The sequence below is a fragment of the Colletotrichum truncatum genome (assembly GCF_014235925.2).
Source record: "Colletotrichum truncatum strain CMES1059 chromosome Unknown Contig_0004, whole genome shotgun sequence".
NCBI lineage: Eukaryota > Fungi > Ascomycota > Sordariomycetes > Glomerellales > Glomerellaceae > Colletotrichum > Colletotrichum truncatum.
In genome coordinates this window covers 3,105,227-3,131,564 of record NW_027222401.1, presented here as the reverse complement: position 1 = coordinate 3,131,564, position 26,338 = coordinate 3,105,227, and the positions used below count along the sequence as shown (strand labels likewise).

Sequence of the window (26,338 nt, the reverse complement as noted above, 5' to 3'; positions counted from 1 at the left end):
TCTGCTGGCCCGTGCTTTAGCTCCAAAGAAAACGAAGGAAAAAATTTGGACACGCGACGATTTTTTTTCTCTTCCACCACAACCCCATCTCCTCATTCTTCCCAATTCACCAATGGTCGCTTTGCCGTAATTTGGTGCATCTAGGCGCGCATCTGCGGCTATACCATTTTCATCACCATGCCGCCACGAGCAGGCTCGTCATCGCCCTTGACTTTCGTGGCCAAGTGCTGCTGTGCTAACGCCAGCAATGTACTGGTGGCTCGGCCAGCCGCTCAAGTGGTAGCCTGTCAATTCTCCACAACGTCGCGTCAATCAAGGAGGACAAGGGCGCAACATGACTTCTACCGCTGGTTGAAAGGTCGAGGTCTCCCGTTCCGGGATGCCCCTAAAGATGGTCCCCGATACGTGAGTCAGCAATCGGATCAGCCTTTCCCGCTGAATCCCCATTTCAGAAGTCAACCTGTGTTGAGTGAAGACATGAGGGAGGAGGTTTACAGGCGGATCAAGACCCAGAACCAATCGCTGAAGTCTGTCTCATCCGACCTTGGGGTTGATGTTCGACGAGTTGCTGCCGTGGTACGCATGAAAGAAATAGAGAAGCAGTGGGTTATTGAGGTAAGCTTTTATAATTTCGTGTTCTGCACCGCCTTTTACTTTCCTAGCTTTATGATGATCAACTTTCCAAAATTCGATTAGTCTTGAAGACGCACTACATGGTTACACCTTTGGCACTGCGAGCCTCTCTGATTTGCTACCACTTTTATTTGCAATGTTCTTGGCATCATATTTGCTGTCCTTTCTGCTTACATTGTGAATCGACAGCGCAAACCTTTGGCGAAGCCCTACGCTAGAGCGATTCTCGGCATGCTCCCTCAAACCCCACTGAATCTCGAGAGACCCGAGAATCAGGTTCCTCATGAGCCGATCAACGAGATTCACGTACACAAGCTCACGATGCAACAACTCTTTGTGCCTGTGTCTGAGTCTCGTCAATTCAACAGAGAAGATGCCGCCAAGGCCTTCCACAGGAACATGCTTTCTACAGACGAACGTTCCCCTCTGAAGGAGCTCGTAACGTTGAGAAAAGATATTGCCAGTGGCATCCCACGGAATAAGGCTGCTGAAAAATTCAGAGCAACCACGAGGGCTGAGGAAGACAGGCTAATCGAGAAAGAACGCCGACGTTTGGAAAAGGCGGAGGAGGATACCAAGCGTGTGGACACTGGACGCTTCGAGTTCAGATTTAAGGAAATGAACGTTGAGGACGTCGGCAAGGACGGCCGCGGTAAGAAGGCTGTTGGGTGGAGATACGGCGTACCATTCTACGACCGGAGGAAGGGCGAATTTAAGCTACCAACATCAGTTCCTTGAACTAGCTTGGTGTTCGCCTTGTCCAATTGCATTTTTGGCGCCAAGTGGCAGCCTAGGTGGAATCACTGTATACCCAGAAAGCGAAGGTATTCCTACGGACAAGGGTCAGCCCTTAACCAAAGTCCGGATGTTGGCGATTGTTTCACGATAAGCGACTGTAACTACTTATTGTATATGTACATGTACCTGTATAACGACGAATTCAGCGAAAGGGCAGCCCAAGAGGAGCTCCCGCCCCAAAATTCACTTCATCAAAGCAAGTTCTTGGTATGCGAGACCCAGTCTACTGCCCGATGTCCATCCGCAACGTCTACTATGAGGTTCTTGCGGATCTGCTCTACAGCCTCTGGCGATAAGCGACACCTATGTCTCACGTATGCCTCGACCGATCCGTACTCACGACGGATCACGGCGAGGGTAGATAGCATATTTTCCTTCCTATTACGACCGGGGCGTATCAGTGAGTTATGTCACGGGCTTGATTAGCAATACATTGAAGAACACATACTGGGATCCGATCATGCGACGAGCACCCTCGGGGTTTCCTTTGAGAGCCTCGGTGCCCAAAAGATGCTTGACAATCTCTTCCTTACGATCTTGGAGGCCAATGTCGGTCAAGCTGTACTCGTGAGCGACAACCTCGTCCGAGACACCACATAGGCTGAGGATAAGTGCGCAAATGACGCCGGTCCTGTCTTTGCCAGCAGTGCAGTGCACGAGAAACGGAGATGGGGGTTCCGGAGTAGCCAAGTGGACAAGAATGGTGCGAAAGGGGTCTTGAGGATGGTCAGGTTCCGAGGCGGTACGAAGGATGTCGGCGTAAGCTTTAGTAAATCCCTAGGGGCGAGTGTTCATGTCAATGGTACAGACAACAATGGCATGGAGAGCAGAGTGGTGGACTTCAGAGGGCCTTGGAGCTGGCGCAAAGCCGTCTCACTCACCTCAGTACCATTGCTGGAGTAATTGCGATAGCGCAAGGCGATGGCCTCGGGGCCATAGTCCTGATCCCGGAAAACTGGTACGAAGACACGCGTGGCACCGGGCCATTCACGGACATCACAGTTTGTGCCGGCCTGGGCGAGGCGCTTGAGTTCGATGGTGGAGCGCAAATCATAAACATGGGTGATACCGAGATCCTGGAGAAGGGAGATGCCCTGGTCGGTCAGACGTGAGGGCTCTGCAGAGCGAAAGATGACACCCGGTTTGAGGATACGGCCAGGCTGGGAGTCGATCGGGTAACCGCCGGCATCTCGAAAGTTTGGAAGCCCTGGGACATCAATAAAGGGTGGCTTAGGCAGTTCAACTGCTGTCTCTCTCTTTGTGGCCAAACTTGTTGTAGCGGACATTTCGTGCTTTCCCAGTTGCCGATGTCTCGTTCTTGAGACTCAGTGATGTATGACAGGAATATCACAATGAAATGATGTTGAGGGAGCCCAATCGAGCTGAGCCTCTTGAAGCCACGAATGGGTTGGCTGGCGTAAGAGGAGTCCCTGCGGGGTGCAAACTTGTTGCATCCGAGGCATATTTTTTTTTTTGTAAGCAGTACCTTAGGCATTGTGCGAAAAGACTAGCGCTAAAAGCCTTCTGACAAACTGCCAACCCAGGCACAAGCCAGGGTTCATCCAGTTTGTCGGGTCCAACAAGGCGTGACGATGGTTTGAGATATCAGTGAGTTAACAGATCTTACCATGGCGGTTACTACAGGGCCAGTCTAGTTTCCACAAAGATGATAGGCGCGGAAGGTGACTTGGAATGCAAGCGGCGCTAGGTTCTGAGATCATGTCTATTACTTTTGTCAATTATTTTGTGACGTCATGAGACGAGGGTCACAAGGGGAGTCGTACTTGCAAAGTAAATCGGGTTAAGAACCTCGTCCAATGGCTCGCTGCTAGTGCTGGTGACGCGCATCAAGTGACTTTACTTAATATCGTGACTGGATACAGAACCAGTAGCTCGGGTATAGAGACCTGCTTTCAGAGATTGGCCTGCAGAAATGAGGTTTTACCTGGGCTGGTCTCAATAAAGTATCATCTCCGCTAGCGGTCTTCTCTATATATGTCCAGCTTTTCACTTGATCGAGACAATGTACCAATAGGGTATGTATGGATATAAGGGGAAGAAACCACATGCTCATATTCTACTTGTTCTGCCCATGGGGCCACCATCAGGTAGTTGGAAGCGACTTAGTGGAAAGATCTCACAAAGCGCTATCTTGCCTCGTCTTGGGTGCCTCACTTCCCCTGGCGCACAAACCTCGGCTAAACTCTTCTTCAGAGCCAGCCATTGATCGCTGCAGCAGGTACCCATCCAACCAACAAGAAGCAAACAAGCTTAAGCTTTGGCCAGGAATGACACGGACGTGAGAGCCTGCCTGTTAAATTGTGGTGTGTTCTTTGTCAATATGTAATTGGCTGACTAGGCAGTACTAGAAGGGCGGTTACGTCATAGGGGACCATTCCAAAGGGGCTATTTCGAATTTCTTGAGCTCGCCGACCTACCTAGCCAAGGGCATCAGGCGAGGTCAGGACAGGGACGGCACTAATGACCGATCGGCTGAGCCTTGTCTTTGTTAGCGCCCAGCGGTATGATACAATCAACCACATGAGGCAAGCCAAAGTCGGAAGTCGTCACCTTTGCGACTGCCCAGTTCTTCACGTCCTTTTCAATCTAAAAACCCCCTACAAACCCAGTAACCCATTTTCTAATCTCTGTAGCTCTCAGTGCTATTCATCGTGAGCATCATCATTTGCGAACAGGCTTTCACCTGCTACTTCCTCCGCCGTCATTCCCACATTGACTTGCTCCGATCTTTGGATTAACTTCCGACAACAACTGCGAAGAAAGCTGGGACGCCCACAACCAGCTGGTCAGAATGGACCTCTTTGGCATGGCCGCGAGTTACATTGCGTTCACTGTTCTACATTTTTTCCAGTTTGTCCTGGCCGTCACTGTTTGCGGTCTGTATGCTGTCGACCTGCAGCACGCTAAGAACGAGGGAAAATATGTCGACTCCAAGTGGGCAAGTTTTCTCCATTTGTTGGTAGAGCGATGACATTTTGACAGAAGATAGGTCTTTGCCGAAATTGTTGGGGCTCTCTCCGCCGTAACAGCTCTCCTCTATTTTGTCCCTTTCATTCTGCGCTTTGCCGCTGTCTTCGTCTGGGATTTCATTCTTTTTATCCTCTGGATTGCCCTCTTTGGACTCTTTGGCAATGTGCGTAGTCTATGCCACTGTTTATACTGCTTCCTCTTCCATTGCAACTTCAACCCACCTGCCTATCTGCCTTCATATTCAATATACTGACCTTCAGATAGATGTATATTAAAGAAAACGCCGAAGGTGACGGAGACATTCAGAGGATGAAGAATGCAGTCTGGGTAGACTTGGCCAACGCGTTGCTGTGGCTCATCAGTGCCCTTGCCTCAGCCGCTTACTGGTGGAGACACCGCGAACGTCGTACCCGGTTCACCGGCCGCGGCAAGGTCTGAGAGGCATATTCTGATGCCAATTGATCCACGCAAGAACATGCGGGTTGTGCCGCCCTTGTTACGGAGCAGAAAAAAAAAATAGACTGTATATAGTACAAACAGCCAAAGGTTGCTTCAAACCCGTTACATTCTGCTCCCAAAACCATATACACTGTTTTTAACACTGGTGTTGTGGGACTTCTCAGTTTACTGCGTTAAGATACCAGATCCTCAGCGAAGTTAAGCAACAAGACGAATCTCATTAAATCCGTTTCTTTGCACTAGCGAAAATTCGCGATGGATTGCTGCCAGAGGGCGTTTCACGTATAGATTGTGGTACCAAAAATGCATAGTCAGACATCTTAACACAGACCATACAAAGGTATTAATCTAAAAAAGCTGTACACGTCGCAGTGCGACAGCTCAGTCATGTATGTTTGTCCGTCGTCTCTATTGTTTGACGTTCCCGCGCTATGCGCCAATGACCAGGTCTCAAGACTGAGGAGGATAAGCGAACACCGCACGCACTGCGTCTACCTACCTACGCCTCTCCAAACGGAGTCAGTTTCAGGCCAAACATCCTGTTATTGGGGTTTTCCAAAAGGATTGATGGGGAGGGGGAAAACAGTGGCCAATACATTGAAAACGCTGTTCCACTTATCAGACTAGTCCGGAGAACTTTCTCCTACTTCTCTTGAATTGGGGGACTTCCTGTGACGAAGATTACTGCCTTGTCTAGTGTTGTCTATATCCTAGGCAGGCAAGGACACCAGCCAAGGCGCGCATGATTGATGTCTCCAGTCTGCCCCCCGCACAAGTACACCCCGCAGAGGCCTAAGAAACCTCGCGGCACTGTGACGTAACGACTGCAGCGGCCCTGGTAATGCGTTCATCGACGGGCTGTTTAAAGATTAGCGAGCGTGGCGCCGTTTGGAAAAATTCAGTAATCAAATTTATTGAGGCACTTCTGTCAGGCTCCCAACAAAATGAACTAGTAAGAGGGCGGTAGCTCTTTGAATCCTCGTGAAAAGGAACCCTTTCTGGGTTTGCTCAAGTAATATTAGGCCCTACAACTTCAGGTATGACAGCCTTCACCGATCCGTCGAAAGGTCGAGTAACGAGAAGATCAAACTCCCATTACGATCATAGGGTAAGTTGGCTCGGGTACATTGTACTTGCGCGGACAAGATATCAAAACATGCTCGTGCGTTGTTGGGCGAAATCAACCCTCGTTTATGCATCTTGTTCAAGATGGAAGCGATCGGCCGCAAGATCAGCGCGCTGCGTCCTCTAGCCGCTGGGCAGCTTAGTCGAGGCTTGAACGTTCCAGCTTGGACGGAATTCACGGATAAATGGCTGCCCCTCAGTAAACCAGTCCATATCTTTCTGTTGCTCAACCTCACGGCCCAGTGTCTTTATCTATTGCCGCCATCACTGGGAAAAGAATCAGAGGAACCCGTTGGCTAAGACCGAGAACGCAAATGTGGGGGGCAGAGGACATCGCGGATCGGAAAACATTCGGGAGGGTGAGGGGCGCAACTGCTGCTGCGTAGTATAATCTGCACACATTTAAGAGAAGGGTCTGCCCCATAACCTTTCAACTCTTCCTGTACCTCGGTGATCGTTTCCTTGTCAGTTAGGGTGGTGGAGGTAGAACACTCAGAAACAGCTGCTGTGTTCGACAATGCAGCATGATGGGCGACCCGCAGCACATGAGAGCGCAATAAGTGGGACAGACTGCTGGAGCGGGCAGAAGACCAACCCTGGTGGCGTTGGAACAACGACAAGTGTTTTGTCAAAAGATGGCAAGAGCCATAGAGTTCGCTGTATCTGCATTCTATATTGGTATTGAATAACTGCTCTGTAGCGGTGACGGCGCCGCCACCTGCACGCTTTAGTGCAAGAAAATCCAGACCCCAAACTCTCGAGTCTGTCCGTGAGCCACAGAGGTAAGACAGCGCAGAGCGTCTACTTCCCACCACGGCGGTATGACAGTATGTTGGGGACTGAGATGGACGATCGACAAATTCGATCGACAACGGCATTTCCAGTTGGGCATTTGAATGCTATGCGCTGCCTACTGTAATGGCCAATGTATCCGCAGTCAACCCTGACTGAACACGCTCTTGCTGAGACCATGCCATCCAGTGTATTGCGTCGTGTGTATTACTCTCTCCACGTGTATGAAGGATGAAGTGAGGGCTCTGAGGTCAAGTGGAGCAGGCAAGCCCTGACCAAGCCAAGTTACTCGATTAGAGCTTGTGGCGGTGATGGCAATTCGTCACACACACATACTTATTTTGCGTATTCCTGGGAACGGGGACGGAACGGAAGTACTGGTAAGATGGCAGTATCCTGGGCTGATCCTACTATGTAGAATTGGCTTCTTCCAAGCTGCGATTGCGCCAGGTTGGGCGGTTCAGGTACCCACCAGACCAAGCAGCAAAGTCGCTGCCTGATGGATCAATGTACCTTTTCCCCCCTCTAACATACGAGGTACTTTTTCCACCTTGGGGCGGATACGTACGTTGCAAGCCAGTAAACGGTGCAGCCACTGACGAGACCCTTGGACCCTTTCCCACTTTCCCTTCCTCACGGGCATCTGCAGGTGCTGGGCCGAGTGCTGTTAAGCAAAATTCGCCTCAACCCACGCCACCTGGTCCTGACCTTTTTTTTCCCCCTTTAACCCGAATTGTTCGTTCCCGGCGCACATAGGCAGTAGATAGGAAGAAAAGAGCAGGCAAGGCCTTGTGCAAATTTAGGAGGGCGAAGGTCAAGGAGGGAGAAAGGGTCATATGAAGCTAACTTAACATAAGTATTTGATGCGCAGGGTTTCACCACGTAGTAAGTGCCACTATCTCAGGCGTGCCGTGGTTGATCCTCAGGCAAGTGTGAGATGTGATATACCTTCCCTTACAGGCATCTCACTGTTCAGGCTAGTTTGCAACTCCTCGCATCAAGATCACCGTTCTTGGGTCTACTGCTAGCACCGGGCGGGGACAAGAGGCGAAGTAGAAACCATCATCGTTTATTAATGGTGTTATTTACTTATTACGGATGTTTTGCAGCAGAAGAATGGACGGCCCAAGACATATACCACCCTCACACCACAACTACACTTACCTCCACGACTATTGCGAAAACGTCCATATCGGACACTGTACTGTGCTCTAAGCAGGACAGGCAGAAGGTAGCATCTCCCCGGGACCTCGGCGCCCACATCGAGACCAAGACTTTCTACCCTACTGGCGACCTTGGCATTGCCCTGACAAGGTACACTAGAGGAGACGGTGGTGAAGGGCGCCGGGCGCCGAACCACGTTCTTGACGTCGCCTTCGATTTCCTTTTTGTCACACTTATTTCCGTCATTTCAAGCGGGTCTGGATCCAATGCAGCCCAATCCAATACAATCCTACTCCATCAGCTCCTAGCTGCAAGAACAGTCACTAAAGACCACCGACCGCCAGAAGCACGACCGAACCACAGGACGGCAAGGCCCCGTTTGCCGCATGTCCATGCCCATGCCCATGCCCGTGCTTGTGCTCACGACTGCGCCCACATATCCAACTCGCTCCCTCACATACAGATAGGAACCCTATCTCCCTTCTCACTTGGATCCGTTGCTTTCAATCTGTCGATCTGAGAAGACACCGGTAACCCCAAGGATAAACACGGCGAATACACCAACGTCGACGAGGACGACTGGCCTAGGCGGCAGTCACACCTATAGCAAAGATATACCAGGAGAAACAACAACCGGGAAAAGAGGCAGCCCTTTTACCAGCTTGACAACCGGATACTACATTGCCAGCCTACGTCTGTTGGATTTTTATCGACTTGTTTAACCAAGCTGCACCTCTTTACGCCAACTTGGCGAGCTGAGTAACTTCTTCGCCACAGTGCATGTAGAACAAAGTCAGAGGAGAGTCGAGAGACATCAGGCACAAGAAAGGAGGATCGGGAACAGTAATCGAGGATGGCGAGCCTGGGTCGTTCATTCAAGCCGTCAGCCTACTTCTCGCGAGCGATACGGCCGACAATGCCAGGAAGGACCGTGTCCAACTCTTCAGACGTGTCGGCAACTTCACTTGGTTCTCGCTCCGACGACTATGGTGACCTGGTCATGTCAGGTCTCAACACACCTGCTCAAGAGAAGACAGGCATTGATGGTTTCAGGGTGCCAGCGGCGCCAGAGGTGCGCTCTCCAAGAGGCAAGTTGCGAGTTTTTGTCGAGTTAATGTTCCCCTCTAACCTTCCTCATATTACTGCGCCACTTATATTCCAGTGCCACGGATTCAATTCCATCATTGATATCTTTTTTTAGTTGATTCCGGCTTTGATTTATTTCCTACGTTACCCAGTCACCTTTCATGGAACACTTTCTGGTCAAACTCCCCAGGCCAACCCTGCTTGTTTAGACACATCTCACTCCTCGCCTTCTCATTGTATTCTTCGTCAATTGGGGACGGCTAGCTCGATCCCGTTCCACTTTCCTGTCCGTCCAGCTGTCCTGTTTTGAGCCAACTTGCTCAGTCTTCATGTCACGGCGGCATCAGCGGATCCAAGGCACGGTATTGTTACCTGTTGTTAAACTCCCAAACGGATGTGGTCCCATCCCATGCGATACCGCGCCCTTGAGGCGGGTTGAGCATGGGATTGGTGGCTAGCATTTGAGCTCCCGTCAGCGCTGTGTAGTGCAGTGCACTACTTGCAGTAGTTTGGTGCCGTTTCCGTTGTACGCTGCCCGGGACACCATTGAATCTTCATTTGGCCTTCCTTTTCCTTTCCTCCTCTACCCAGAACATGACACCACTGCTACCATTGGGGATCACAAGTTGCTTTATCTGCCAATGCAAACCATCCCAAATTCTGAAGAAAACCAAAGGGCAGAGGGCCGGCCGAGCAGAACTGGCCATGCGAGAACAAGTCACCCGGCTATGCGGGGTGGATTCCGAAGATATCCTAGTGGTCAGCCAGCGAGCCAGTGGCCAGTGGCCACCACGCGAAGACAATGCTTGCGTTAATGGCTGCCACACCGTCGAATCCGGCACCGATATTTACCCTGTCACGTCAACAGTGGGAGAAACTGCCCCTTGGCCGCTGTGGCGATGCGCATTGGTGACTTCGATGAATGTAGCCTGCTTCACGGATTGCAAAGGTCAAGACCGTGCATGCGACACGCACGCGCGCCTTCTCTCTGTTCTTCTCTTTACCCTTCGGCTGTACCACCAGCATCAGGCGCTATCTCTGGGTGGGGCTAGTCCGCCACTGCCTCTATGCGACACTTGGAGGCTCTCTGCGCCAGTCCGGTTCAGCAGATGGCCCCAGGCAGCCCCTCGCGGCCCCTGCAGGCGCACTTTTTAGGGACCTAAACCCTGGAGTTTTCTGGCTGGTAACTGGTAAACTCTGCCGGGTCCCTGCACCAATCGTCATCATTTACAATCATTCTACACTATGGGCGGGTCACCCCGGCCTTTAAGCCCTTTTCTACATCCTTCTCGTCTGTCTCATATAGTTCCTGGGGACCCTTACCGTTGCGTCATGGGTTTCCCTTCTTTTTTTGCGCTCTTGCTTGGACGCTGTAGTATTATTTTGGTTTACTTTTTTTTGGTCATCCTCTATCTACTTTTAGTTGACCTTGCCCACAATTCTTCTTGACCTGGGCCTTGAAATTCTGAGACTAATCATTCATTCTGCTCCTTATAGGCGAAACATCTGCGCCTGCCCAACTTGACCTCTCCTCTCTGCAATCCGCAAGATATAATCGCAGTCACCCAATTGCCATTGAACTTCCCGCCTCTCTTCGAAAGATCAAATCGGCACCTACCTGTACACCACCTGAACCTTTGTCAGCCCGTGGAGACGTTCCTGGGTATGTGCACATTGCAAAGTCGCTGCTGAATCGGAAACATGATGCATCTAGTTCATCCTGCCAGGAATGAGAAGGGCATGTGGCTAATTAACTCACCCTAGTGGTTATTTCCCGCTTCACGAAGATCCCAAGGGTCGCATACGCCATCCACATCCTTTCGACTCCGAAAGTGGTCAGGCTCGACATCACTCTGTTTCTCTCACGGTCGATAACACATCTCAAGCTGAACAGCGAGGCGCGTCCCTGGCCCCCGCCATGGCACCATCAACCCGTTTGTCCCCCCTGACGGCCATCGAATCCGACCAGTCTCGCGCCAACACACCGGGCACCTCCTATTTGCCCAGCGGTGTCCACGACACTCCCTTACCGATGGGCAAGTACTATCCATCCAACTATGAGAGAAGTAGTCCGGACGCGAGGATAGGACCATCTGCCCCTCCAAGCCGTATGTCGTCGACGAGATCTGAGGGCCATTTGCCTGCTCGTGAAGGTTTCAGACCTTCAAGGCAAGACTCTGAAGTTCGACGGAAGCTTCAACAGTACCAACGGGACATGATTGCTCAGGCAAGCCTCGCCGCGAGTGAAGTACTCGGAAGCTCCGCAAGTCAAGGCAACGCAGTGCCCGGCTCCACTATTACTTTGAATGGGGTGCCCCTGGCAAGCATGCATCACATCGGGACAGCCGGCGCCCATAAACCTGTATCACCAAGACTATTGCCACTAGGAAGCCCCGGCCCCGTTACACCCATGAATCTAGAGGGCGACGACGTTGGATATCTAGACCGGGGCCGCAATGATGAAATTGCTCGATTGCTGCGGGCTGAGGAAGAGCGCATACGCCGGGAAGGAGCTACTTCTCCGGCGGTGGAGACCGGCCCTCAGGCATTCTAGGCGGCCGCACTTAGTACTTTTCAATACTCAGGCAGGCTCAGCTAAGCACAGCCAGACTGAATCAGGGAAACTGGTGATATGGTTGGGAAAAGGTTAAAGAAGGGAGCATTAAAATGGTTAAAAGGAGAGAAGAGGGAGAGTGTGCTACGCAGCAAGAGAAACCATCGTTTATGTTTATGATACCCTCATGGTTACTATAGCAAGGCTTGTTTTAGAAGGAGAACTTATTCACCACCGCCGATCTTTTTGTTGCATCAACCATTAAGTGCCCAGGAAGCAAGGAATGAATTCGCGCCCGGTTTGTATCCGTCCTTAGTCGGTAACAGCACTACAAATCCATTCGGTTGGTAACTTCACATATTCGTTTCACACCCCATCTAGCTCTCGCAGCGTGTATGCAGAGGATGTTCGGGCTTTCTTCTGTTCATATATTGTGTCTCCCCACAGGAAGGAAGACATCTCAAACCTGCGCAAGTCGCCAGTCGTATCAGTTGTGTGACTGCGCACGTCACTGGGCTGACACAGAATGCATAGGTTGTAACTGCCCAGTGACTACTGCTTGCAAAGTCACAATATACTTGGCATCCATTCTCTCGGCATGCTAGCAAGTTCGATGTTGTCTCGTCAGATGCTCAATGTGGTTTGTCGCATCGTCCAATAACATCGAGCATGATAATTATAGCAACCCAATATAATAAGTTCCTGGATATGTGCAAGTATCTCAAATTGCCTTGCAGTAGTTGGCAGGGAAATTACCCTTGGTTCCCTCCAACTCGCCAACCCACCAGTCTTGATCCGTTTGCGTCTTCTTGATGATTTTAATCTTGTCTCCCTCGCGGAAGCTCAGGTCGCCGTTTCCACCAGCAAAATCGTACTGCGCAATCACAAACTCATCTGACACTTGGCAGCGTTTGGCCGGAGGAGGTGGCGGTGGTGGCTTCTTCTTAGCCGCAATAATATTGCCATCAGTTAACATTCCTGATTGGTGACCAAAGTGCTCTGAATTAGACGCTGAGTATGTCGGCGATACACGAGACAGCCCTTGGGGGCCGAGAGCAGTGGCTGTCGTGAAGTCGGTTGGCAAGCCGAGCTGAACGCGCGAGGCACTTGTGCTTATAGTCTCTGAGTTTGGCCGACGGGAAGCTTCAGAGGTGGCGGACGGTCGATTCATGGAAGTAGATGATGGAATCCGAACAACTCGAGGGGTTGGTGTGTTTCTTTCACCCTCGGACGATGTGTATGAAGATGTCCGCGAAAAGGGGTTAGAAGGAGGCATTGACGCAATTGATGGCTTCCGAGCTTGAGAATCGTCACCAGATCTCGTGGCTTGGCGCCAAGCTCTACCGTGTGCAATGCAACTGATGGCTTCTGCCTCCTTCTGGGCCGGTCTAAACAAGGAGGACCAGGTTGATATCACATGCTCCATTGGAGGCGGGGGCGAAGGGAACTCGCACTCCTCGCAATAGTTGTGGAGCACTGTGTAATAAAGACCAAGGAGCCTGTTCTGTATGCAAACGTGTGAGGCCAGCAAATTGGGGATCAGGGTGAAAGTAGCATCGATAATTGGTGGAAGCGCTTCTCGAAGGTGAGTGTCCGCGACCTGGAATTCCTGTGTTCACAAGTCGTTACTAACTGGGGGTCAACCCAAACAGTATATCTGACATCGAGACTGCTTACCTCTGAAGCACATGCCAAATCGTGCTCTGCCTTTGATAACTGGGCTTCCTCCTTTTGTGTTCTGCCCATCTTCTTCTGGAGCTTCTTAAGTCTGTCTTGGGCCTTTTCAAACTCTAATCGCTTGTTCTCCCGCTTCTTAATGGTCTTCCGAATGGGCTGAAGGTAATCGCGAGCTTCAGTGGCAGGGCGGATGACCTGAGTATCAATAGCTGATACCTCCTCGATTAATTCATCCCTAAGGCCAGAGTAAGCCTCGCGCAGCTTGAATGTTCGATCAAGCTGTTGCTGGGGCGTAGCGAGGCTCGGTCGGCCATGCCCTTCCGAGGCGCCAACAATAGGGTCGTACAGACCCTCGTATTCCTTGACCATGGCTAATTGAGTAGTTCCCACCGCCACCCAGGAGTCACGAAGGTGCCTTGTACTCTCGATTATCTGGCAGGAGTAGAGCCGTCAGTCAGTTGGACTGGAGGTTGGGGAAGGCATGGGAGAAGATGTGTGCGTAAGGAAAAGGGGGTATAATAGAGAAGGCAAGAAATGTACCTGGCCCAAAAGCTTATCTGCATCCTCATAATCATGCAAAATGGCAGCAACTTTCGCATTGTCGCCAGGACTCTTGCTCATGAGCTTTCCGAACTGTTTCTGCATAGACTGCATCTTCAGAAGGGGGGATGAGGCCGGGTAAACTGATGAGAGAAGCAAATGGAATAAGGTGTGCCCGCTCAGGTATCAACGAATGTGTCCAGAAAAAGTGAGAGCAAGGTTGCAACACCACACTCAAGTTGCTGAAATCGAAGCAGGAGAAAACGTGGATACGGCCAGCGAGCGTGTCCGTTGTAGTGGTGGTGGCGGTAGTGGTGGTGGCAGTATGTTGGTCAGAGGCGATTGTGCGCCCACGTTAGTAAATGTGGAGGCGGGGAGGAGGTTGGATAAGTGAGGGACCCTCGACCACAATGAAATACATGGGCGATACAAGCGAGAAACCACGCTTGTACAGTATGGCAAAGATGGTATCGTCCAACAAGAAATTGATGTTTGTACAGGATCAGGATAGGGAACGGGAGGCAAGATCCGTGCACAGCCGGCTGACATGGGCCGGATTGGACTGTACCTGTACCGGTCTTTGCTGATAATAAATGGACAGTACGCTTAGGAAGGCCTAATATTCCAATTTGACGTCTACGCATCTTGTGGATATAGAGGCACCTGCCTCGTTCCAGACGGACGTTTTCGCGACCCCCGGCGGTGTGAGCCAACCTAGCCAAGCACGAAAGCCAACCAGAAATAAGGTGCCGTCTCAGTACCCTGTCTGGCTCCAAGAAACTACAGGCCCTGGTCGGCTGCCGGCACAAACTGAACCCTGGGCAGCTTAAGCCTTCACTCTCGCTACCTCCACCACTTGTTTCCTTAGCATCGTATCCGGCGTCAGCTCCAAAGGCAACCAATTGGGATGAGTGCGAGATAACGGCAGCAAAGTATTCCACGTGATTGTGATTTGTAAGGCTAATTGTTCAATACTGGGTTTACCAAGAACAACCTGGGCGCAGCAGCGCCTTGTCATTGCAGCCCTCAGTTGTCCGGTGGTTCATTGTTTGAAAGTCAGTATTTGTATCTGTCGCCTGGGCCGGCGCTTGTCTTCAGGGTTCTTCCTGTTCTTAAATCACTTTAGAAGCATTACTAGTACGTATCATGGAATCCCTGCAGCTTGAGGGGATCAGGCGAACCCGCTTCTCTGTGTGCGGCCCACTCCATGTCGCTTGGCTTCAGTCACAACTGTGATGATGAACGACCCGGCGGAAGAATGAGGGTAACGAGGAACAAGCAAGCTGGAAATGAGGAATATCGAATTGACCACATGCTATCTGCTGACCAGCATGCTCAAATTTCATAGGAAGTTTTGTCGCCTGTATCGTCAGGCTATCACTCGCGGCCAAGAGAGAGGAAGAAAAAAAAGTGTCAATACCTTAACTACTACTTAGCTACAACTACATAGTAAAGGTTGAGCCTAAGGCCGTGCTCGTGGCTTGCTCCAGCATAATTGACTCACACCCCAGACAGCTGGCAGATCAAAGGTGGGATGATCTTTTTACAAAAACTCACGTGACTTGGCGTCGCATCTCGCGCGCAAGCTCGCGTCCGTACTTCTGTCACCACCATCAATTCATCAATAGTCAACCCCTTGGCGCTAGCCATATATTGCCTCCATCTATGCCAACCCCAATGTCTCTCGCGAGCCACCCCAGCCCGGCCTCGAATTTACCAACAGCTGCCCCGGTATTCGAGTTCATCTGTCTCTTCACCTACGACCTGAAGCGCAAGCAGAAGAGGTGGCAAGATGGCCGTCTCAAGTTTCACACTTTCAACAAGCGGATCATGGTCTATGATGAGAAAGGCAATTTCATTGGCGATATGCACTGGCGCGAGGACTTTGACTTTGGCGAGGGCGAGGAAATCCACCTGGAACGCGGCGCCGTCATTGTCCAGGTTGCTGAGTGTGTTGGAAGCAAAGACCAGGATCTCACTGAACTCCTTGACAAGAGAGCTAGAGATGTCGATCAACGACATGTTCGCTCCTCCTCCTCCCTCACCTCACCTCTACCTCCTGTAGGTTTCTCGCTTACCCCCATGCAGCAGCAAGCGTTGCCGCCTCAGGGCCAGTTCAAGCAGCGGTCCTTGGCCGACCTCGTCAACACGCCGCGCGGGCCGCAAGGCAGAGCTACCATCCCCACTACATCTCCCTTTGAAGAGCGCATCGCTGCACAAGAATCAAACTCTCAGAACGAAACCCAGAGGTCATCAAAGAGAAGAAAGAGGGAGGTTTCGCCCCCTAGCAAATCAGGCTATGCCCAAAATCTGTTCGGTGCCACATTGACTTTATCGTCATGGTCTGCCGGCGCCACGGCCCGCAGCCAGCCACCCACACCAACTGTTGCCTCTTCATCTGAGATCAACCATCCGATTGTTCTCCCAAAGGATGCTGGTTTTATCCCTTCAAATCCATCTGCCGCATGGGATCCCGCCAGCAATGTACAGAGTTCTCCAGGGGACGCCCTTGTCACCGCAGCAGCTCATAGATATCAAGGTTCTGCCAAGAACCCATCAAAACCACCGCGGCCCAAGGTCCTGCCTACTCTAGGGCCTTCCAAAGGTTCTAAAAGGGACACTCAGAATGACAGGACAATGCTGGAGGCAGCCCGACTCCCTCAAGACTTTCACAAAGCATTATTTCAAAGCCACCATCAGCATAACAACAGCGCTAATACCAATGAGAGCGTTGCTACAAGGAAAACCGTTCGAACTGGCCAGGATTTATTGAGCGGACCATCGTCATGTCCAACTAGAAATCACGGGTCCCATGAAAGCAGTTCGCGTCTGTCTACGAACACCCCCTCTTACATCAATAAAGATGTTGCAGATACCACTGGATCTTCTATAGAGCATAACAAAATTTACAACATGCAATCAAGAATCAAAGGATTGCCAAGAACTAATGTTGAGCTTGAATCATCCGAAGCGCCGAAAGCAACTCTCCGCATCAAAGCTAGGCCAAAACGCGGCCTACTAATGGTGGCGAACAAACCAATGCCCGGGAACTTGGCAAGTCCTGCAAATACGGCCGAGCCTACCTTATCAACAAGAAATAGAGTTATTGCCGTCGATGGATTTTCAACAGGATTGCCCGAAGCTACCGGCATCTCGCCCAATGACTGTAACTCTTATCATGCGGCCAGCAAGAGAGACGCCACGACAAATTCTGACCGCGATATGTCTACAGATATGGCCTTGGGCAATCGTGAAGCCGAGGGTTGTGCAGAACCCCCCCTGGAACAGTACGGTCACTGTGTACGGTCGGGGCCAATTCGTTCCGCGCGCATACAATCGATCAGCAATTCTTCGCCACTCTTTGAAGAGCCGCAAAAGGAGCAGAGGGGCTCTGAGCCAGAAACACATCGAAATATTGAAGTCAAGACTCTACTCTCTGGTCCACGGCTGGCATCTCTTGGACGGAGGAGTATAAAAAGCAAGGAAATAATTGGATCCTTTGACAATGAAGGGATTCAAGGATGTCGAGAAACCATGGTATCACCACCGAACGATCAGAGTGTACCTACCATGCTTTCGAGCACCATATTGGAAATCAGCACTCCATTGCCCGACAAAGTCGACATTGCACGGCAAGAAGCGTCAAGGCCAGCAGAAGCAGCTCGATTAATCAACCCAGCAACGAGAGGACGCAAGGCAGCCAAGAAGTCCGATGCCGCAGGGACCTTTCTGCAATCAGTTATCCCCGCCGGTATGGGTGTTGCACCAGTTGTTGGTGTCGACAGACAAGACACTAACCTCTTAAGAAAATCTAATATAGGGGGGACGGGCACATCTAGTAAACCCATCTCTAAATTACCAGGGTTTTCAACAGCGAATGGAGGCCCGTGGAGTAAAGAGGCATTTGACTTACTGGGATGCACGCGGCCTGGGTAAAGGAAGCCAGGTAAGAATCAAATTGATGCTTAAGAGGGAAGGGCCATGGCATCAGGGCCTACAGGTTAGTAAAAGAACAACGTTTCTTGTCGGAAGATACAAGGAACGCAAAACAAGAAGGTAATACAGGCAGCGAATTTCGAGCGTCTCGTCATGAACTATACTTGCCATTGCGTCTATTTCTGTCACTAGTTGGGTTATCGTCGTGCTTCGGTCTACCTCGATAACGCCAGTACTGACGTTTGCATTTGCGACTCTGATTGAATGCAACATTTCTGAGGTTCAAAGAAAGGGAGTCCATCAGCATTGACTCGTAAATATGAATGTGAGCTTCTTATAATTAGACTGGCCTCACTTTGGTATACAGTCCGATGTGGTTACAACGACTTCAGGAATAGGGTAGGCTGTCTACCTGCCCAAGTCCAGGTAACCTCTACTTCATAACAGACCCGAAATTACGCATAGAAATCCTTCTGTCTACCCAGGACCTAAAGGGGGTACGACGATCTTTTTAGGCTGTAGCTTATGTCAGACGTCTTGCGACTGAAGACGCGTTGTGACTTATCACTCACGCTTGGTAGGCCTAAGGCCTTGTTGCTGCCATCCATTTCATCTGTACTGGTAGGCCGGCAGAGCGCAAGTTGGTATGTGACGTCACAGTAAACGTTGAGATAGGATGCAGGCTGCAAAATGAGACGCAGATATCACACTTCCCTAGACCAAGGGATATGCAGTGTCACACGCCTTATGGTGAGACTATATAGCATGCGTAATCTTGTTTGCGACTCAACCCCAAACTTGTTTGTGACATCAAAACAATATGAGATTTGTTCCTGTTTTTCTCTCTTTAATTCAAGTCTATGCGTAGCCTGACTACATTGGCGCTGCCCTTGCCTTTTGACAGCTGACGAAGAGTACTATCTTTGAGCTGGCGGCAACGTGTCTAGTACAAGGAGAACTCCATGCAGTTGGATAAACCGTCTGTTTCGTTCACTAGCTATGCCTAGATCCGTAATTTACCGAGCTACTGCAGTTGTCTTTCATGGATTCGTCTATCAGAGACATATTACATCCAGTCAGAAGCGTCCGAATTATTAAGCACTGTTCACTTTTCACCAGCTAGGGAATAGTTGTCTTGCTAAGCATTTCAGCTGCTACAATTTGAGAGCTAAAAGAGGAATGTCACAAATCGACCGACTATCTAGGTCGCATAGCTCACTTCTTCCCCAACTCCTTCCGCCTGTCAAGGGCAAAATGTGGCGTGGGCTGTAATGCCGTTACCATACATACCAGGACGGCTGGTGTTAGTGAAGGTCAGCTCAAGCCGTGGTATTAAGGGGTGTTGCGGCACGTTCTAGCGAATTGAGATGTCAGAAATAGATATGGCTGACGCTTATCTTTTTACGGATGACCGAATGGTAAATGGCGTTCTGAAATCACCCTACGTAGGTAGCTGTTAGTTAGTCAACGGTCATGGTGTCCACCTTTTGTTACTAGATGGACGTTCAACAGCTGATCGCATCATTACTGTGTCTAGGGTGGGGTATCTGTTGCGTCGAATATGACTGGGGCCGTAATTATATGTAGTACTAAGCCGGCCGCCCTTCGAGGCTGCACATCCTTGGAATAGAATGTGATTGAAGATACAGTAAATGGCTGAGTAGAGGTTCTCGTTATTGATTTGGGAGCAGTGCAAAAATAACCCTTAATCTCTCCTGAAGGAGCTTTAGGCTGCCCTGGCTAAATTCGGGGAAGTGGGAGGCAATGCCAGCTTCTGCACATTTCGCAAACTAGACGAATTCAGCGGTTTAGGTAACCTAGTTCTTCTAGAGAAGGTTAGTGTAGGTCAATACGTAGGTACGACACTTACAGAACTAGTCCCGGATATAGGTAGAGGCGGTAACACCTCGCATGTCAAGGGCCAAGTAAATGCGTAGTTGCAGTCCATTACATTGTGTACATATGCGCAACCATGTGGAGAGCTTTTAAATCCTTGAAGTATTACACTAGAAACGGAATGAATGAGTACGTGCGTGCCATGGGCCTGTTTCCTGACCCGTCAGCATTGGACCTATCCGAAGGTTGAGCGGGCTCTGACTGGTACGAACACAGCGATGTAGTATGGGGGCGGCCGCCATTGGTTGCAAGTTGACTCACACCAATCACGTGATAGACGCTCTGACGCCCATTGACCAATGGTCCCCCAGAATGCTCGCCGAAAATCTGATGTCTGGCTCGCAGGATGCGGGTCTGAATGGCCAATGGAAGTGCGCATAGTGGGCCTTTGCGTTCATGCTATCTACTATGATTGGCCATCCCGCGAAACGGCGTCCTCGATGCGCTAGTCCTTTTTCATCTCGCCGACGAGCTCAATCAAAATCACCAGCTGCGCCTTGCTGGGGATACCTGCGCATGCCGCCATGTACATCTGCTGCCTCAGCCTAAAATACCATCCATGACTCCCGCCCGACCCTCCCGCTCAAGTCCTTCCCGTCTTCCTCTTTTTCCCTGTTACCGTTCTCATCGATCCCGCGACACGTTGAGTGAGAGACTCACTGAAGCTACTCCGAAGCTGGAGACATTCCCCTCGGCTTGCGTAAAGCCCCTTTACCTTACCTCCAATCTCCACTGAATCTTCCTTCCGCCAATTTTTGTTAGTCAACCAAGACTCAATTGCTGGCAGCTATTATCCGCACATCTTAGTATCCAAACTATACGTCTCAACCAGTTTCTTTGGCCGTATTACAGGCTCTAAATTGCCTCGCCTTGACTAGACAAGAATACATCAACAGATTTCTCTCAAGGTATGCCCACATATGTCCGCCTTAGCCTGGGTTCCCCATCCACTCCACATACATTTACATCCTGGTTTGGAACCTCAATCTGGGGATAATGCCATGCCAAGCCAAAGACATACCCAACTCTGTATACCCACATTCACCAAATTTTCCCATCATGGCCTTACTCCGCCATAGCCTTGAATAATGAAGAAAAGGACAGAGAATGATGCACAACAACTATCTATAACAAGGGCTCACTGTGTAATAAGCTAAGCGTTTCATCTAGTTCACTCATCACTTGAAGAGGTTCGTCTCAGCGACGTACTCGCCCATCACCATTTCCTCAATCTACCGCCGAATCCCGTCAGTTACCAACGTCATTCACCAAACGTCGGCCATGTCCCGCAACAATTCCGTCAGCGCTCTCCAGGGCTTTTCCATTTGTCAGCCTTTTCTCGGTGCCGCCCTCCAGTTCTATCCTTCTCTGGGCACTCAACAGCTCGACGACCTCATCAACTCGTACCTTCCTGGGCCGTCCTCAATCAAAGAGAAGAGAGCTACCGTGTCCATGGACTTCTTTGAGTATTCCCAGCTCACTGGCGAGACTTTCAAGTACTATCCTGTCTTCACCCAGACATCATCTGCCGAGTCTAGTCCCATCCAGGATTCCGGTTACGGTTCTAGCTTTGTCTCTCCCGTCATCTCGGACTGGAGCTGGTCTCAGTCGACACCAAGTTCTGCATCCGCATCAACCCCTACCTCCGTTAGCCAGGAGACGATGTCATGCAAAGCCCCAAAGAAGGTGGCCGCCCAAGCCGCGAAGTCGCAAACTAGTGACTTTTCCCATTTGCCGGGCATGAAGATTATGACCAAGGATGGCCGCGACGTCACAAACTCTGCATCACGCGGTTGCAAAACCAAAGAGCAGCGTGACCATGCCCATCTTATGCGAATCATTAAAGCCTGCGACGCCTGCCGAAAGAAGAAAGTCCGCTGCGACCCGAGTCATAAGAAGCGGACCACTGCGCAAAATCACACAGCTGCTCCAGCCAGATTAGCGAAGAAGGTCAAAACATCACCAACCCAAGAAACACGCTCATTCAAAAATCAGGAACCACAGCAAAATATTTCCTCATCGTCCTCATCTCTCTTGCCTGAGCCAGCTTTCGCGATTTTTGAACAGCCTGACATGTCGGTTGAGCTACCTGAGTCGTGGGAGTCCTTGGTGCACTTCGAAGACGAGCCTGCCCACATCGCTCCCTTCGACTATGACTTCTTCTGTGACCCCGAAGGTCACCTCTCTCCGCAATCAAACCAGTCTCCCGCAACTCCTACGGCATTTTCCCAGCCACAAATTGGACACAACCTCCTTCATACCGCTTTTTCGAACCAGCCTTTCCACGAAGAGGTCGCCGTTCGCCCTCCCACCCTACCGTATATGGACGCCACGGTCACTGCAAACAACTACGTCGATTTCAGTCTTTATTCCCCAGAACCAAGCTTCTTGGACGAGGACTCTGCGCTTGTCACTGATATCGGTTCTGCTATTGGCAAAGAGCAAGATATTCTGTCGCAACATCATGGGTTGGCTCAAAGTAGCCCATCGCTGCGCTCTCGCGAGGTTGAGCGCAATAAACCGCTACTCGCCCCAGACGATTGCCTAAATGTTCACCATGGCACATCGTCGTCTCCACAAGTCTCAGGGACCCCATGTGTGGTTGATCAAGGTTGTCACTCACTAGCTGACGAAGGACACTCAACTTCAATCACCAGGCACCAATGCGTATCACAGGTAGGTTTCCTCGAGCTAATCTCTTTAGAGTTATTGTTGACACGCGGACAGAACAACAACATTTCTCGCTCATCCTGCTCACGCCTCCTCCCTGATTCCTCTCCCACTCAGATGGTACGGTCACCACTGGTGATCCACGAGCTTTCGAGTAGCCGCTTATCACAATGCCCTGCGCAGCGTCTTTCTGTCAACGACACTGTGAACCAGCCATTCAACACCTTTGCAGAACTACCACAGAGGGGCAATGCATCTTCGCCAATTACAAATGGTCTCCGTCCCACTGTCTCGGTTGCTCTACCCTTGCCCGAGCCCGCACCACTAGCCACTACAATCTCTGCAACCTTGTTGTCGCGCTCCTTGGCACCAGCCGATGGACTATCTCAAGATGCGGAGACGGCTACAGCAACACGTGGCAACCGCAACGGTGGATCGGTCAACACAGCAACTTTTTCGATGAGGTCTTCTTCACAGGTCGCTGTTATAGCGTCATCAGAAAACCGCAGGGCATTCATGTTGCTTGGCACCCAAAGTCATGTCACCGAAGGAACCGTAACAAACGGAGTTCTGTCCGCAATGACACCGGTGACAGGCAACGGTCCCGTCTTTGCCCGTCGCTCCGCTGTTGCCCTGTCACCCACAATGCAGCTACTGTGCATACCACTACTTTTAGTGGCAATTGGCATCGTTACAACTTGGCTGAATGCCTTGGCAGTGACTCGTGGCTTTTCCCAGTTTGCGCTTGGCCTGGCGATGTATAAGGCCTACCACTCTGACTCTAGTCTTTATGGCTCGAGACCGCAACAGAGCCGTCTCAGTACCACGCCTAAGCCGCAGGGCTTCAGCAACGGCGCGAGGCTACTCTCCTGCGTCAGCACGAGACTACGACATACCCGTCGGCAGAATCAAAAGACACATTGCCAGTCTAGACCGGCAGTGAAGTCTAGGATTCTGGGCTTCGCGCAAGGGCTCCCATGAGCTCTGTGTCAACCTGCAGCTTGGACAGATGGTCCTGGCCTGTACGGATAGGGTTATGTTTTGTAGTATTTGCTGATGTTCTGGGAGCGTTGGTTTCTGAGATACCCCTCTGTTTTGATGAGATACGTAGTCCCTGGGAGTGGGAGGACGTGTCGGCTTAATCATCGGGTAAGGTGGTGCTATTAGTTGTACGGACCAAAAGTGACACTGTGATAGACTGCATGCCCCCAGATGCAGAACAGACAAGATGCTATCTAGTATTGGCTTCTTACAATTTATAATATACCGCCTTGCTCTCAATTTGCGACCCATAAGGAAGTAAAATCTGTCATATGACGTTAGGACCTTTACACGCCATGGCAGTCTCGTTTGAAGGCTTGTAAGAACCCGCCTTTGACTTTGGGGTGTGTTTTGAGCGGGTTGCGATACAACATGCAGCTTGGTGTAACTAGGAAACGGTCAGTGTGGTCACGTGACTAAGGTGTTCCCACTCAGCGCAAACTTCAACTACTCACTCGCCTACCATTTCTTCTACCCTCATCTTTCTTAGTTCTTAGGGCTTAAGCTCTGGCAATTTCTTAAGGCTCTTGATTTTTGCTTGATGAGGCCGCCACGGGAGTCAGTACCTGGTTAAAAGGAGCTGTCATCAACAAAGCTTCGTTTGCTACCCTAGGTCGATCTGCGCTGACACATTGGAATTGCCTCTGAATCTAATTCGGTTTTCGGATTGTTTCCACTCATCATATACAAAGTCTCATTTGCAACCTCTAGGGACTCTTCTGGTATTCCTGAAGGTAACCCAGACTGGCTGCGCACTGGCACGAACCCTCCACCGACTTTTGTTTGTATCACCAAATCAGGAGTGAGAACGGGCCGCAGAGCGCTGTCTGAGCAGTCCAGATACAGGGACACAACAACCCTCCATATCACATACAAGGCTCGCTGGAGTGCCTTTTGATCGACAGGTTTCAATTTGTGCCTCTTGGAGAACTTCTGAGACACAATAGACAGTAAACGTAGCTAGCGCTCTGCTCTGCCATTGCAGGTCACTCAGAGAAACAGGCTGCGGCCGACTAGAGAAGAGGCCGAGGTGTATTCGGGTATTTGCATCAAATTTACCCGTGGCCTAGCTTCACTCTCCTTGCACTTGTCAATTGGTCCGGAAGGCACCTGTTCCGTCTGCCTTGGGATTTGAAGCGAGTAGCAGTCACCCACCTAGAGCGTTCCTGCAAAGTGGGCGACATGACAAGAGCCCCTTCCGCAATAGAGCCAAGTTCGGACAACTCTGGCTCTCTTCATAGTCATACGTCTCAGAACAAGGTAGTGCAACGGTTTTCATCGACCAGTAAATTCCTAAATACCATTTTCCACCGCCTCAAATCACCCTTTTCACCCAATTCAAGACCAACTCCATCAACATTGTCAACGCCATCGCCCTCTCCTCGAACACAAAGATCAGCCCCACGAGAGGCATACCATAGCGAATCAAACATGGCTTTTACAACAGATGGGCTGAGTAATTCCCGGACTCGCGATGCCAATGAGTGCTTGGACTCTCTTGATGCTGCCGACACCGCCATGACAGGCTGCACCAAGGAAAACCAAGCTTCCTCCACCGCAACTGTTAACCGACCTGCTCTCCAGGCCCAGCCCGCAGATGATGATGCAGCTATTGGAGCTCGATCCTCAGCGTTCCACAACCATGACGCTTCTGCCTTTGCTGGGGAGAAAGAAATCCACCAGGCCTTTATGGACCAGGCTCTGGACATGGTAAGCAGCAGCGCACAACCCCCCTTCATAGCACATCGATGCTGCTCAGAGGCATGCACTAATAGCAAATCCAGGCCCGTCTAGCTCTGAGGACCAACGAGACGCCCGTTGGTTGTGTCCTTGTCCACGAGGGGACCGTCGTCGCGAGGGGCATGAATGCCACCAACGTGACTCGAAATGGCACCAGACACGCCGAGTTTATGGCTTTGTCTGCCCTCCTGTCACACAGGCCTGACAAAAACGAAAATGAGGCGGCTGTTCAACTTCAGGCGCAGGTTGATGAACGTATCAAAACTGATGTTCAGGATGATGAGTCGGAGCTATTCCCCATGGACGGCAATTATGTCAAAAGTGGTCACCTTTACCCCTACGGCCAAAAACTTCATCACGCACCGCGAGTCGATCGTTCCATCGTCCGAGATTGCATCTTGTATGTCACCGTTGAACCTTGTGTCATGTGTGCTGGTCTACTGCGGCAGCTTGGTATCAAAAAGGTCTATTTTGGCGCCGTCAATGACAAGTTTGGTGGCACCGGCGGCGTCTTTAGTATCCACAAGAATTCGACGGACTTTGATCACCTCAATTCTGGCGCTGTCCACAGCTCCGTCGAGACTTCCAACCATCCCGACATCCTGCCGAAGTCGGTTGAATGTTCGTCGAACAACAACCATTTAACCGGGAACTGCCAGCTTTTATCAGGTTTGGGTGGTGATGGTGGTAACGTAGAGCCTGGCTTTGAAGCAGAGGGTGGATGGGGTCGAGACGAAGCCGTCGGTTTGCTTCGACGTTTCTATGTTCAGGAAAATGGTCGCGGTAAGTTTTCTTCATTGAATCATTTAAACTCGCCGAAACTATCACTGATTGGAACCCCAGCTCCTGTGCCACGCAAGAAGGAGGGGCGAGCTGCACGACTGGCAGCCATCGAGCAAGCTGGAATCGAAACCGCCACGTCTGTGGTTCACTCGTGTTCGGAGGCTGTCGCCAGCCACGAAGCTGGCATCGTTTCTACAAGCAACAACCTCGCAAGGCATGAATGAGTGCAGGTCAAAGTACCACTTACGACACTTCGTAAACTAGGTTTCGAAAAACGTTGGTGGCACTATTGACCGTTATTATCACTGTTGTGGTAGCAATGGCAAAGCATATAATAGCTGGTCCTAAGTCCTTAGCTTCCATGGAGTATTTTATCCAAGAGAAACAAAAGCAAGCTGAATTGACCTAGGTAGTCACAATAAAATGATGTCGAGATCCAAACCCACGGATGAT

General features: G+C 50.7%; 8 protein-coding genes across 8 annotated transcripts; 6 read left to right on the top strand and 2 right to left on the bottom strand.

Annotated features, from left to right (window-relative positions):
- Positions 1-177: 177 nt before the first annotated feature.
- CTRU02_207597 (uncharacterized protein) lies at positions 178-1,371 on the top strand (the record flags this gene model as incomplete). The annotated part of the gene is made up of 2 exons (XM_070204925.1): positions 178-615; positions 823-1,371. 2 exons carry the CDS (start codon positions 178-180, stop codon positions 1,369-1,371), a joined length of 987 nt encoding a protein of 328 aa, XP_070061458.1.
- A 251-nt stretch (positions 1,372-1,622) lies between these two features.
- Positions 1,623-2,717, bottom strand: CTRU02_207596 (tyrosine phosphatase; the record flags this gene model as incomplete). The annotated part of the gene is made up of 3 exons (XM_036727542.1): positions 1,623-1,809; positions 1,880-2,208; positions 2,313-2,717. The coding sequence occupies 3 exons, from the start codon at positions 2,715-2,717 to the stop codon at positions 1,623-1,625; spliced, it is 921 nt and encodes a 306-aa protein (XP_036580909.1).
- Positions 2,718-4,243: 1,526 nt separating this feature from the next.
- CTRU02_207595 (uncharacterized protein) lies at positions 4,244-4,860 on the top strand (the record flags this gene model as incomplete). The annotated part of the gene is made up of 3 exons (XM_036727544.1): positions 4,244-4,390; positions 4,442-4,585; positions 4,687-4,860. 3 exons carry the CDS (start codon positions 4,244-4,246, stop codon positions 4,858-4,860), a joined length of 465 nt encoding a protein of 154 aa, XP_036580910.1.
- Positions 4,861-8,815: 3,955 nt separating this feature from the next.
- CTRU02_207594 (uncharacterized protein) lies at positions 8,816-11,602 on the top strand (the record flags this gene model as incomplete). The annotated part of the gene is made up of 3 exons (XM_036727547.2): positions 8,816-9,050; positions 10,546-10,711; positions 10,813-11,602. The coding sequence occupies 3 exons, from the start codon at positions 8,816-8,818 to the stop codon at positions 11,600-11,602; spliced, it is 1,191 nt and encodes a 396-aa protein (XP_036580912.2).
- A 721-nt stretch (positions 11,603-12,323) lies between these two features.
- CTRU02_207593 (sh3 domain signaling protein) lies at positions 12,324-13,933 on the bottom strand (the record flags this gene model as incomplete). The annotated part of the gene is made up of 3 exons (XM_036727545.1): positions 12,324-13,211; positions 13,280-13,711; positions 13,820-13,933. The coding sequence occupies 3 exons, from the start codon at positions 13,931-13,933 to the stop codon at positions 12,324-12,326; spliced, it is 1,434 nt and encodes a 477-aa protein (XP_036580913.1).
- A 1,551-nt stretch (positions 13,934-15,484) lies between these two features.
- CTRU02_207592 (uncharacterized protein) lies at positions 15,485-17,755 on the top strand (the record flags this gene model as incomplete). The annotated part of the gene is made up of 1 exon (XM_036727548.1): positions 15,485-17,755. The coding sequence occupies one exon, from the start codon at positions 15,485-15,487 to the stop codon at positions 17,753-17,755; it is 2,271 nt and encodes a 756-aa protein (XP_036580914.1).
- Positions 17,756-20,210: 2,455 nt separating this feature from the next.
- On the top strand, positions 20,211-23,302 carry CTRU02_207591 (uncharacterized protein; the record flags this gene model as incomplete). Its single annotated transcript, XM_036727549.2, has 4 exons — positions 20,211-20,351; positions 20,530-20,559; positions 20,822-22,327; positions 22,379-23,302. 4 exons carry the CDS (start codon positions 20,211-20,213, stop codon positions 23,300-23,302), a joined length of 2,601 nt encoding a protein of 866 aa, XP_036580915.2.
- Positions 23,303-24,544: 1,242 nt separating this feature from the next.
- Positions 24,545-26,109, top strand: CTRU02_207590 (tRNA-specific adenosine deaminase subunit TAD2; the record flags this gene model as incomplete). The annotated part of the gene is made up of 2 exons (XM_070204924.1): positions 24,545-25,072; positions 25,147-26,109. 2 exons carry the CDS (start codon positions 24,545-24,547, stop codon positions 26,107-26,109), a joined length of 1,491 nt encoding a protein of 496 aa, XP_070061457.1.
- Positions 26,110-26,338: the final 229 nt, after the last annotated feature.